The sequence below is a fragment of the Mirounga leonina genome, unplaced genomic scaffold (assembly GCF_011800145.1).
Source record: "Mirounga leonina isolate KUSES-001 unplaced genomic scaffold, KU_Mleo_1.0 Mir_173, whole genome shotgun sequence".
Lineage (NCBI taxonomy): Eukaryota > Metazoa > Chordata > Mammalia > Carnivora > Phocidae > Mirounga > Mirounga leonina.
This window is the reverse complement of record NW_023270447.1, coordinates 50876451-50888520: the sequence shown is the minus strand read 5'-3', so window position 1 is coordinate 50888520 and position 12070 is coordinate 50876451. Positions and strand designations below refer to the sequence as shown.

The following is a 12070-nucleotide window of genomic DNA, read 5'->3' as shown; positions in this document are numbered from 1 at the left end:
GGGTTAGTGGAGGGGTGGAGGTGGGGGAGCTTCAGGGAATTCACAGAGGAAGCTCCCCCCAACTGTGGCCAGACCTCAGGCACTTTCCCTCGCTCCTCTTCTCCACCTCTCCGTGTGCATCTTGTGGGATTCTTCAGATCTCACCATTCCCTTACGTGTCATATAGACCCCGCCCCCCCATCTTCTGTGCCTTTGCCCAAGAAAGGGGTCTGGGGACATTTGGAGAACGAAAGTGATATATCAGTCCACTTGGAGACAGGAGGATGGGGACAAAGAGGGGACGAAGACTTGTAACCATCCAGCAGCAGCCCCAGGTGTGCGATGAGGCACAGCCCCTCCTGCTGCTTCAGGAAACCTGTCCTAAGCATCCCCCCATGACACCCCCTGCCGCAGGTGAAGCTGAAGCAGACCACGCCACGGACGGAGGAGGAGAAGACGGAGCACAGCGTGGCAGCTGAGCGCCGGCGCATGCGGTTGCTCTACGCGGACACCATCAAGGACCTCCTGGCCAACTGCGCCATTCAGGATGGTGAGCGGCCGTGGGTGCGGAGGGCAGCTGACATCCTGCGTGCCCCCGTCTGTCCTCGGCCCCCACTGGGCAGTGGGAGGAAGGAGACTCCCATGCACTGGCCTGATGGCCCTCTCGTCTCAAGGTCTCCTTCAGGGCAGGGCATGCTTGGGCCTCTTGCTCAGCTCCCAGGAGCTGTGAAGACGGAATTAGGACATGAGGAAAACCCTTTGTTGTCCACAGAGTGTATTTGGATGTTTAGGATTCAGGGTATTTGGGAAGGTACTATTGAGCATGGCCTTGAAGACTATAGGATTTTTTAAAAAGCATATATATGTGTGTGTGTACACATATATACATATATATGCACACATATATACATATAGATATATGCACACATACATAAATAATATAGATATAGATATACATATAGAATAAAAACCGCAAAACTCTCTCTTACCCAGAACCCGGGCCTCCTCCAGTTACTCATTTTTGGGCACCTTTCCAGAAGATTCCCTGCATATTTAAACATACTATGTATTATTTAGCCCTCTCTTTTTACCCAAAAGGGAGCATACAGTACATACTGTTCTATATCTTACTTCTTTCTGCTTAAAGGTACATCTTGGAGATTGTTCTATACCAGCACACACAGATCTCCTGTGGACGGGTAGGATTTTGACAGATGGAAAGATAAGGAAAAGTTTTTCTTGATGGAGAACACAGGCTGGGCAAAGGCCCAGAGGGGTAACCTTGGATTCACTCACCGATCTCCAGAGCCGTAGGATGTGGAGTCTTCCTTGAACCGTAGAGGAGGCAATTGTAGGGCAATTCAAATGTAGTTCAGCTGCCCAGAGGGGGAGAAAGCAGGTGGGAGCAGTTGGCCCCAGTGAAGCAGCGAAAGGGGCTCCCAGTTCCGTGTACCTTATGTATACGGAGTCTGGGGGCTGTGGCTGAGGAGGCCCGGTTCTTCCTACTGTCTTTGAGATCCCCCCCAGAGCCATCCATCCACTGCAGCCTCCAAATGCCTGTTGTCCTGACAGCCCTTCCACCCAAGGGTTAGTCCAAATGCCTTAGCGTGGCATCCGGGCCCTTGGCTGGCTACTCAGCTTCACCTGGTGCTGACCTTTTACTTGCCCTTGGCTCCACCTAAACCAAGGCCTCGTTGCTTCCTGTGACTGTCCTACCCGTCCTGTCTCCAGATCTCAGCTCGGGCCCCCCTCCACCTCCCCTCCTGCCTGTCTGTGGCATCTTGGAGCAGGTGTAAGCCAAGCGAAAGGCCACCTCTCTGACGGGCCCTCCCTGATGAGGTCTCTCTTCCTGTCGGTGGGAGATAGACTGCACCTCCTTGGGTTGGGGGGTCATATCAGCATCTGCTCCTCTGACCCCCACAGCCCTGTCCACTCTTGGGCCTCTCCTACTGAGGATCTCCTGATGCCATTCCCCTGAGGGACAGGGCCTGTCAGGGCAGAGAGAGGGAAGAACTATCGTTTTGAGAGTCTGTCTCCTATGTTTGGTGCCAAGAACTCTAGAATCACGATCACGCTTCATCTTCACAATCCAATGGGTTGGGTCTGACATCTGCCCTTCACCAATGAGGAAACTGAGGGTCAGAGGGTCAGGTTCCCTGACTGCCTGTCGTACAACCTGTGTAGGGTGGTTCTGGGGTTCAGACCAGGTGTGTCTTCTCTGTAGGTGGGTGTCCCGCCCATTGCCCCGTGACAGCCTCACCTCACTCAGCCCGAGTCCCCCTTCTCCTCACTCTCAGTGCTGAGTCAATACAAGAATCTGGGTGATCGGGAATGCTGGTGGCGGGGGGGGGGGGTCCCTGGGTTTGCCCTGTGGGAGGGTCTGCCCTTGGGAACCTCTCCGCTTCCCACCTCCCTCCCTCTGCCCTTCCCGGGTCAGATCTGGAAAGCAGGGACTGCAGCTGCATGGTGCCGGCCGAGAAGACCCGTGTGGAGAGCGTGGAGCTGGTCCTGCCTCCTCATGCCAATCACCAAGGCAATACCTTTGGAGGTCAGATCATGGCCTGGATGGAGAACGTGGCCACCATCGCAGCCAGGTGAGGGGAGAGCGCTCTGTCTCTGCCTCCCCTCCTTTCTCTCCCTCTTTCCCTTGGCCCGCTCCTCCTGGGGGAGAAACCCCAGCTTGGTGTTGGCGTTCAAGGCTTCAGGAGCTTGGCTGTTCTGTTAGGGAAACCTAGGGCTTTCAGACCCAGAGAGCCAGAGAGGAGTGATTTTTCCTTGAGCTGGCCGTTCCCTCGGCGCAGTCCTCATCACCTGCGTGGGAAATGCCACCTCCCTGGCCCTGCACTGTAGCCTCCCATTGACCTGGCCCTGCCTGCTTTCTTCCTGTATCTTATGCTCCCCGTACCTCAAGCCATTTGCCTTTCCCATTCCTGTCCTCCGGGTTGCCATTTTGGGCAGGGGAGAGGCTGGTCCAGGCCTGGGGCGGAAGCACTGGGGCATTTGTCCTGTCTCTCCCACCCCTGCCTTCTCCAGCCGCCTGTGCCGTGCCCACCCTACGCTGAAGGCCATTGAGATGTTCCACTTCCGGGGCCCCTCCCAGGTCGGGGACCGCCTAGTGCTCAAGGCCATCGTGAACAACGCCTTCAAACATAGGTAAGAAGTGGGACCAGGGCCCCCTGGGATTGAGGGCTCTTCCTGACCCAATTGCAAAGCTGCCAGGAACCCTTTCCCCTGCAGATGAGGCCCATGAGGTCTAAACCCTGCCCAGCTGCAGGGCGCCTTCACCGTGACCGAGATGCAGCTCTGCCCTTCCCTCCTCTGGGCTCCCCAGCCCCGTGGCTCCTGTGGTCTCAGAGCAGACCCTATGCTCGGCGTGTCTCTGTCTCTCTTCCCGTCTCCTGCCTCTGGGTCTGGCGCACTGTGCGTGCTCACATCATAGGGCCCCCTTTTGTCAGTGTTCCATCATTTATCAAATCCTTCCCTTTCTCCTAAAACAACAATTCGTTCCCGGAGCCCTTAATTTGGAATGAAACCTAATACCTCCGAGAAAGCTTACTTTAAATATGTATCTTTGTTGGTGATTTCAAAGATCATAATGTAATTGTTAAAAGTGAGGGAACCAAGGGGCACCTGGGTGGCTCAGTCCATTAAGCGTCTGCCTTCGGCTCAGGTCATGATCCCAGGGTCCTGGGATTGAGCCCCACGTTGGGCTCCCTGCTCGGCAGGGAGTGTGCTTCTCCCTCTCCCTCTGCCCTTCCCCCTGTTCATGTTCTCTCTCTCAAATAAATAAATAAAATCTTTAAAAAGAAAAGTGAGGGAACCAGGCTCCCTGGGTTCAAGTTTGGCTCACCTTTTACTGGGTGTGTGGCTTTAGGCAAGTTCCTCAACATCTCTGAGTTTCAGGGTTTTTTTTTTATAGCTGTACACTTTATTTGTTTATTTATTTCAGGGAGAGAGAGAGAGAGAGAGAGAGCCTGCGAACAGGGGTGGGGGTCAGGGGAGGACCAGAGGCAGAGGGAGAGAGAGAATCACAAGCAGGCTCCGCGGTCAGTATGCAGTCCCACACGGGGCTCCATCCCACGACCCTGAGATCATGACCTGAGCCAAAATCAAGAGTCAGACGCTCAACTGACTGAGCCACCCAGGCGTCCCACTCGAGCTTCAGCTCTTTTGCCCGTAAAATGGGGCTCACCACAACAACATCATAGTTGTGAGGATTCAGTGAGGTCTTACTGGTAGCCTGCCAGGGAAACTGTGCAGTGCAGGATTATTATTACTGTTATGGTCATCACTCAGTCTGCCGCTGTGCGGGGGGAAGGGAGGGGACGCCCTGAACTAGGAACTGCAAGGCCCCCCTTCCAGCTCGGCTTCCCTTCCTGGCTGCTGTGTGACCTTGGCCCAGTGACTGTCCTGTTCTAGGTCTTTGTTCCCCCTCCACAGAACGTCCACATGCTGGGATCATAGAGCTTCCTAAGCGAGGGGGGTGGGTGAGGGTGGCTGCTTTTTATAATTCATGAAGATGGATATATAGAAATAGCAGCAACTGAGCTGTCAGGAGCACGGCTGTTAGAGCTTTGTGAAGATGTGCGTAAGGGACATTTTTCCAAGTAGGCTCTGCACCCCCACCTTCATGCTCATGTCCTTCCAGAATCCTTTGCAGTTTACATTGCATATTATATACATATATGTACACATGTGTATATTCTTATGTGTACATATATTACATATTATATATACATATATATGTACATACGTGTGTGTGTATACACACTTCCTTATTGCCCCATTCCCTAGCTGTTAGCCCATGAGCTCATGGACCGACCCAGTTTATTCACTTCTGTGCGCCCAGTGACTAGCATAGGGCCAGACATGTAGTGGGTGCTCTGTAAACACTGATGAAAGGGAACAGTTCTGGGTTTCCTACCAGAGGGATTCTGATCCGGGCTGCTGGGAGAGCTGCAGGAGTGTGCGTGTGTGCTGGGGAGTGGGCACGGGCTCAGGAAGGCCCGTCCAGCATGGGAGCGGCCGTCCCTCTCCTTCAGCATGGAGGTGGGCGTGTGCGTGGAGGCTTACCGCCAGGAGGCTGAGACCCATCGGCGGCACATCAACAGTGCCTTCATGACCTTCGTGGTCCTGGACGCGGATGAGCAGCCTCGGACACTGCCCTGGATTCGGCCCCAGCCTGGGGTGAGTGGCACCCTGCCCCCCCACCAGCTCCCCTCCCTCCCTGCCCAGGGGTGGTGGGGCCTGCTAGCCCCTGACACAGCCGGGGAGTGACGGGCTCAGCCCTGCTCCTCTGTCGGGGCACAGCCAGCTCGCAGTGCCCCATGACCCCCAGAGATGCCCCTTGTGCTAGGCAGGCACCTTGGTCTGCCTGGAAGAACTCGGCCCGTGTATGGGTCTAGCTCAGTTAGGTGCCTCCCAGGGGGGAGAATTGGCTGGGAAAAGCCCGCATTCCGCAGCTGGGCGTTGGCGGGGACGGGGTTGGGGGAGGGGGGGCCTCCGACAGACGAGGGGCGGTGAACAGTCCACAAGGGCCTCTCAGCCTGTGCCGGTTAATGTTCATGAGTGGGGAGACATCAGAAGCACACTGGTTAAGAGGGTGGGGTCCGGGTCAGGCTGTCAGGGTTCTGTTCCTGGCCCCACTCCTTACCCCTGTGACCTTGGGTAGGCCACTCACCTTTCTGTGCCTCGGTTTTCCTCCTCTGTAAAATGGGGCTCATATGAGTACCAACTTGAGAGGGTTGTAGCGAGGCTTGACATTCTGCACGGAGGGCACTTTAGAAGAGTGCCTGGTAGCAGCAAGGGCCCAGGAAATGTGGGTTCTTACTAGCACTGTCTGTGCAGAGGAGGATGTCGAGGTCCAGCGAGGGCAGGTGGTGTTCCCAGAGTCACTCAGAGAGTCTGGGGGAAGCTGGGGCTGGAGCTCAGAGACTCGGCCCTTTCCTGTCTGAGCGGCTTTGCCTCAGGCTACCCCCATGAGACCTGAGCTCCACATCAGGGCTGCAGGGCCTCCTCGGGCCTTGGGGGGCAGACGGTAACACGGGAGTGGGAGTGGGGAGCAGGGCACAGCAGCTCGCCTGGCCCGCACCACAGTCTGTCCCTGCGTCTCTCCCCAGGATGGCGAGCGGCGTTACCGAGAGGCTAGTGCCAGGAAGAAGATCCGACTGGACAGGCGAGTGCGGGTTGGGTGATGGGAGGGGACACGGTTTCAGGGCTGTCCACCTGCTCCCCAGGCCCCAGGGACCACCATTTCTTCAGTGCCATCCCTGGGTTGGGCACTGGGCTGGGCCCTTTACTTCCACGCAGCCTCTCTACCCGGGGGTCTTCCTGGCCCCTTATCCAGGTGAGGACACTGAGCACAGAGGGATGAGGCAGCCATGGGCACACAGATACAGGAATGATGGGCAGAGTGCAAATTTGAACCTGGTGGGGTCCGGCCACTTCTGAATCCTGGGTTCCTTCCGTTGACCCTGATGTGTGTTGGGCAGACGAAGAAAGGTCCCTAGAGAAGAGGCAGTTGCTCAAGACACACAGCTGGGTGTGACCCATTGCTGCCGAAGCACTTTCCAGAGCGGAAAGTGCTGGAAATACACTGAGGTTTGCTCTCTCCGGAGCACTTATCATAGGCTGACCCCCATCCTCATGACGACCCCACGAGGCAGATGCAACACCCAATCCCACTGTTGAGAAGAGGCCGCTGAGGCACCGGGGCGAAGCTGCTTTAGCCAGAGTCAACCGCTCAGGGAGGGCGTGGGGACCGAGCCTTCCCCCGGCACCCTGCCCCTGGCCTTGCTCTGCTTCTGAATGAGTTTGTATGTTCTCAGCTCCCATTTTCTGGGTGCCCAGCCCGTCTCCATGGCCAGACAGGAGTCCCTCCCCCACTGCTGGGCTGAGCACCCGGAGCGAAGTCTTCTGAAAGACCTGGGCTCCCCAGGGACCATGGTTGTCCTCTTCCCTCTCCCAGGAAGTACATCGTGTCCTGTAAACAGGGAGAAATGCCCCTCTCTGTCCCCTGGGACCCTAGCAACCAGGTAAGGCCTTCTGCTCTGAGGGGACAGCCCACCGGCCCATGTTGGGACCGGGGAGGGGGTACCCTGACTCTGCATTCTTGTCAGAATGGGTTTGGGAGTAGGCCTAAAGGGGACAGGATACTGTGTCATGACTCAAGATTAGTACAGTTAGCAAGGGGCTTTCCTTGGTCCCTGTTTGGCAGGAGGGAGCTGAGGCCCCGAGATGAGCATCACACAGCAAGTCTGCCCGAGGCGGGGCCTCCTGTCCCAAAGCCCAGGGCCCGGCCCCACCCCCTTTCACAGCCCAGTGTCCTCTCCCCCGGTCCAGCGTGGCCTGGCCCAGAGCCCCTGAGGAAGGGGAGAAGGTGAGGCTTCTCTGTGTGTTCTGGTCCAGGTGTACCTGAGCTACAACAATGTCTCCTCCCTGAAGATGCTCGTGGCCAAGGACAACTGGGTGCTGTCTTCGGAGGTCAACCAGGTAGCTGACCCCACCCAGCAGCAGAGGTGGCTGATCTCAAGCAACAGAAGTTCTCTCAACCACTCATGTCAAAAGGGGATTTCTTTTTTTAAAATATTTTATTTATTTATTTGAGAGAGAGAGAGAGTAGGTTGAGAGAGAGCGAGCACATGAGTGGGGATGAGGGGCAGAGGGAGAGGGAGAAGCTCCCACAGGACCTGGAGTGGAGAACCCCCAAATCCTTCTCTCCTGCCCACCCACCATCTGGCCCCCAACCCCTCATCTCTACTGTTCTCTGCCCTGCTGCTTCCTCCCTGCAGAGCTAGGGCCAATGGACAAGCCTGGGTTGAGGGAAGACGTGAGCTCTGCCTGTGCCCTGGGGAGAGTCACTTCCCCCACCTGTGACATTAGGGGCTTTAACAGGCGCCTGGCTCTGAGGACCCATTCCATTGTTGCCTTAGTCACTGCTTCCTACTGCACCCTCCTGTCCCCCTGCGCTGAATTCTCTCAGCAGCCCCTTTTCATGGGGATGGGACTGAGGCTCAGAGAGTTTGAGTCACTTTTTCACAGTCATACAGCAAGTCAGTGGCAGCCCGGAGCTGCCAGCTGCGGGCCTCCAGCATCTGAATCAGCCCAGTCCATCACCCGGCATGGCCTGGGGACGGGGCACGACACGAGGCTGCCCTCCGTCCCCTGCAGGTCCGCCTGTACACTCTGGAGGAAGACAAATTCCTCTCCTTCCACATGGAGATGTCAGTGCACGTGGACACCACCCAGGCCTTCCTGCTGCTCTCGGACCTGCTTCGGAGGCCCGAGTGGGACAAGCACTACCGGTGAGGGCCAAGGTGCCAACGGGGCAGGGTGCTTCGCTCAGGTCTGGTGGGGAAGCTGGGCCCTCAGGTGTCCCTTGCTGAGCATCCCCCATTATGCTCAGCCCCTCCTAGCCGGCTAAAGCCGGGCATGGGGGGGAGGGTGGTGTGGGGGTAATTGTAGTTATGTGTTGGGTCGGTGTCAGAGTCAAGGGCATTCTGAGCCCTCAGGGAAGGGACTGAGCCTGGAGTTGGAGTTGGAGCCTGGGTTTAAGTCCTGTTTCTAGGGGCGCCTGGGTGGCTCAGTCATTGTCTGCCTTCAGCTCAGGTCATGATCTCAGGGTCCTGGGATCGAGCCCCACATTGGGCTCCCTGCTCCGCGGGAAGCCTGCTTCTCCCTCTCCCACTCTCCCTGCTTGTGTTCCCTCTCTCGCTGTGTCTCTCTGTCAAATAAATAAAATCTTAAAAAAAAAAAAAAAAGCCCTGTTTCTGACCCAACTGGCTTTGTGACCTTGGGCAAGTCCCTTCCTCTCTAGGCCTATTTTCCTCCTCTTAAAATGGGTACTTGAGGTGTAGGTCATGCATTTGCACTCTGGGATAGAGCAGTGATTTTCTTTCTTTTTTTTCTTTTAAATCTCCCCTTTTTGTTTTTTCTTTTAAATTTCCCCTTTTTTTATTTTTTATTTTATTTGAGAGCGAGAGAGAGAGAGAGCACAAGCGGGGGGAGGGACAGAGGCAGAGGGAGAAGCAGGCTTCCCACTGAGCGGGGAGCCTGATGTGGGACTCAATCCCAGGATCCTGGGATCATGACCCGAGCCAAAGGCAGACGCTTAACCGACTGAGCCACCCAGGCACCCCTAGATCAGTGATTTTCAAACCATGTTCTGTGGAGTTCTGTGTCCCCACAGGAAGCTCAGGGACCACTTGGTGGGGGTTAGAAGGCTGAGGGGGCGGGTGGGCCCCCTCCCAGCTTCAAGGGAACTAATGGGACGGCCAGTTTGATGAATTCACCCAGTTTGCCAGCTCTTCTTAGGGATATGTGCGTGTATATGTTATTTTTGAATGTAGTGAGTTACTGAATATAAATGTTATTCCTAGGAATACGTTTGTTCCCCGAATTTACTGATTCTCCATGTGAATATTTTCTTCCTGAATTTAGCCAAGGAAGATATATCTGTTCTTAGGAAAACAAGCCAAAATTTCAGTATTTAATATGAGAATGTTAAAGTTGAACCTGGTATTTTTTCAAATTCCTTTAAAGTCATTTTCTGTTGTGCCAACACCTTACTTCGGTCATTTCTCCCGTGGCTGCTTTACGAGGAGCCTATATTCCCAAGTATATCCATAAGGAGGGTCTGTGTGTATGGAAGTTCAGTGAGCAGGTTGTCTGGCGAGTTGAGTTTTGACAAATTGCCTTCCCCTTCCTACCCCCCATCTATCTTACCAGAGTGGGCCTACTTGTGGTTGTTTTTACACAGGCTTTCTGTTTAAGATTTGGTGCATAAAAGGCTATTGCTTTAAAAAGCCTTGGTCAGGGAATGCCTGGGTGGCTCAGTCGGTTAAGTGTCTGCCTTTGGCTCAGGTCATGATCCCAGGGTCCTGGGATTGAGCCCCCCATCTGGCTCTTTGCTCAGCAAGGAGTCTGCTTCTCCCTCTTCCTCTGCCTCTCCCCCCACTTATGCTGTCTGTCTCTCAAATAAATGAATAAAATCTTAAAAAAAAAAAAAAGTAAAAAGCCTTGGTCTAGGTGACCCCAAGCCTATTGGTAGTGACATTCTACAAAGCTGGGAGGTAATTTGGTGGTGGATGTTGGGGGCGTTGGGCCTATGGTAGGAAGGCTTCTTGGAGGAGCCAAGCTGCTGTGGGCCTTGAAGGCTAAGTCAGATCTCCATACTTGATGGGATTGGAGCGGGGGAGTGTCCCAAGGGGAAAGGGAGCCCTTAGCTGTTTCCCCCCACCCTGCCCATAGCACCCTGTTCATGAGGCAGCCTCTGAGGGTGGGTGGGAGAGCAGGAAAGGTGGTGGCAGCGTCGGACGTGGTCATACGTGTTTCTGTGCGTGCGTGTATTGGTGTAAGCCCGTGTGTGTGTACCTGGACACATATGTGCAGTGTGCCTGGGCCTGAGGGGCAGAGCTCTGGCCCCCGACAGTCTGGGCACATCCCAGCTCTGCTTCCTTAATGCCTATGGATCTGTACAATGGGGATGCTGAGAGGCCCTATTGCAATCTGCTGCTGTGGGATTAAATGAGTACGTGGAAAGCACTTGGAACAGTGCCTGGCACACGGCAGCTGCTCCTACCCAGTAAACTGCCACACATCTGTGTGGGGCTGTGTATGCATTGGTGGGTATCTACGTGAGTCTGTGTGTGCTCACAGGCGTGCCTTTGTGCTTATCTTTGGTCCCGTGTCTGTTTGCATTTGCGTGTGTACGTGTCTATGTGTGTTCCCGTGTGTTCATGCGTGCTTGGCCTGGGCTTCCTGCCCTCCTGTGGCCCCTGCTGAGCAGGGTAGGGGGTAAAGTGTCCCCCAGACATCTGCTCAAGAAGGCTGAAGCGTGGGAGGGCCTGGGCCAGACTGGCTGGCACAGAAGGAGCCCGAGTCCTGACCTCTGGGCCTCCCCATAGGAGCGTGGAGCTAGTGCAGCAGGTGGATGAGGACGATGCCATCTACCATGTCATCAGCCCTGTCCTTGGTGGCGATACCAAGCCCCAGGACTTTGTGATCCTGGCCTCTCGGCGGAAACCTTGTGACAACGGGTAGGTGCCGGCCTGCGGAGGCGGGAGGTGGGCAGGAGGGGTCATCAGCTTAGACTCAGAGCTCTGTTTGCTGTGTGGGACTCCAGGCACCGCTTGGCTTTTAGGGGCTGCCCTGGCCTTGCTGTGGGTAAAATGGAGGACGAGGGGACACATCTTGCCTCTGGTCACGTGTGCCCTAAGGCAGGGTGGTCTCCGTCCCTGGGGTGGCAAGGCTGCCTCACCCCAGGCATGGCAGGCCCTTGCTCACGTGGCCACCTCCTTGGCCTCCACCCTCTGAAGTCCCCACGTTGACTGAAGAGGGATAAGGCCGCCAGCTCGCCAGGACGCACCGTATCACTTCTGCTGGAGACAAGCACAGAAAAGTGAAGCATGAAATCCCAAAGCGTGAGACTCCTTTGAGCATCTGCAGTGGAGGGGCTTTTCCAGAAAATCTGCAATGAAACCACGCTGGCTCCTGGCAAATTCAGGGCTGCTAACGCACAAGCACGTCCTCTCTCTAGCCTGGCCCAGAGCCAGCTGTCGGGCCTTTTAAGAGTTTATGTGCCTCAGAGTCTGGTGAGGGGGTCTGTGTGGAGGCGGCTCCGGGGCCTGAACTGGGTGGAAGCAGGCCCTCACCTTCTCCTCCTGTGCCCTTGTCCGCCCTTGCTCGTTTCCAGGGACCCCTATGTCATCGCGATGCGGTCAGTTACGCTGCCCACACACCCCGAGACGCCAGCATATAGGCGCGGGGAGACCCTCTGCTCGGGTTTCTGCTTCTGGAGAGAGGGGGACCAGCTGACCAAGGTGAGGCCGGTGTTCCCTTACCACCCTCCCAGGTCCCCCCAAAGCCACATGCATGTCCAGAACTCTGTGCTGTGGGCTCAACTCCATACCTGGGCCCCACCTGCAGGCTCTCTTCTAGCTCGGGGGAGCCTAAGAGTGTTAGGGGCTGAAGACATAAGATCTGTGCAGAGATAAGACAGTAGGGTTTTGGAAAAAGCTCTGGATGCTGAGGGCAGAGGCCTGGGTTCTGACCTAAAATTCATCTCTTTACTTGTATACCTCTCTTGTCTGGG

General features: G+C 55.7%; 1 protein-coding gene across 1 annotated transcript in view; it reads left to right on the top strand.

Annotated features, from left to right (window-relative positions):
- ACOT11 (acyl-CoA thioesterase 11) overlaps nt 1-12070 on the top strand; it is a 42454-nt gene that overhangs the window by 29674 nt on the left and 710 nt on the right. The window contains exons 6-15 of the mRNA XM_035018473.1: nt 394-529; nt 2417-2573; nt 3013-3132; nt 5022-5166; nt 6099-6154; nt 6947-7013; nt 7387-7470; nt 8149-8282; nt 10884-11015; nt 11672-11798. Of these exons, the coding sequence (XP_034874364.1) occupies nt 394-529; nt 2417-2573; nt 3013-3132; nt 5022-5166; nt 6099-6154; nt 6947-7013; nt 7387-7470; nt 8149-8282; nt 10884-11015; nt 11672-11798 (1158 nt within the window). The remainder of the gene's footprint in view (nt 1-393; nt 530-2416; nt 2574-3012; nt 3133-5021; nt 5167-6098; nt 6155-6946; nt 7014-7386; nt 7471-8148; nt 8283-10883; nt 11016-11671; nt 11799-12070) is intronic.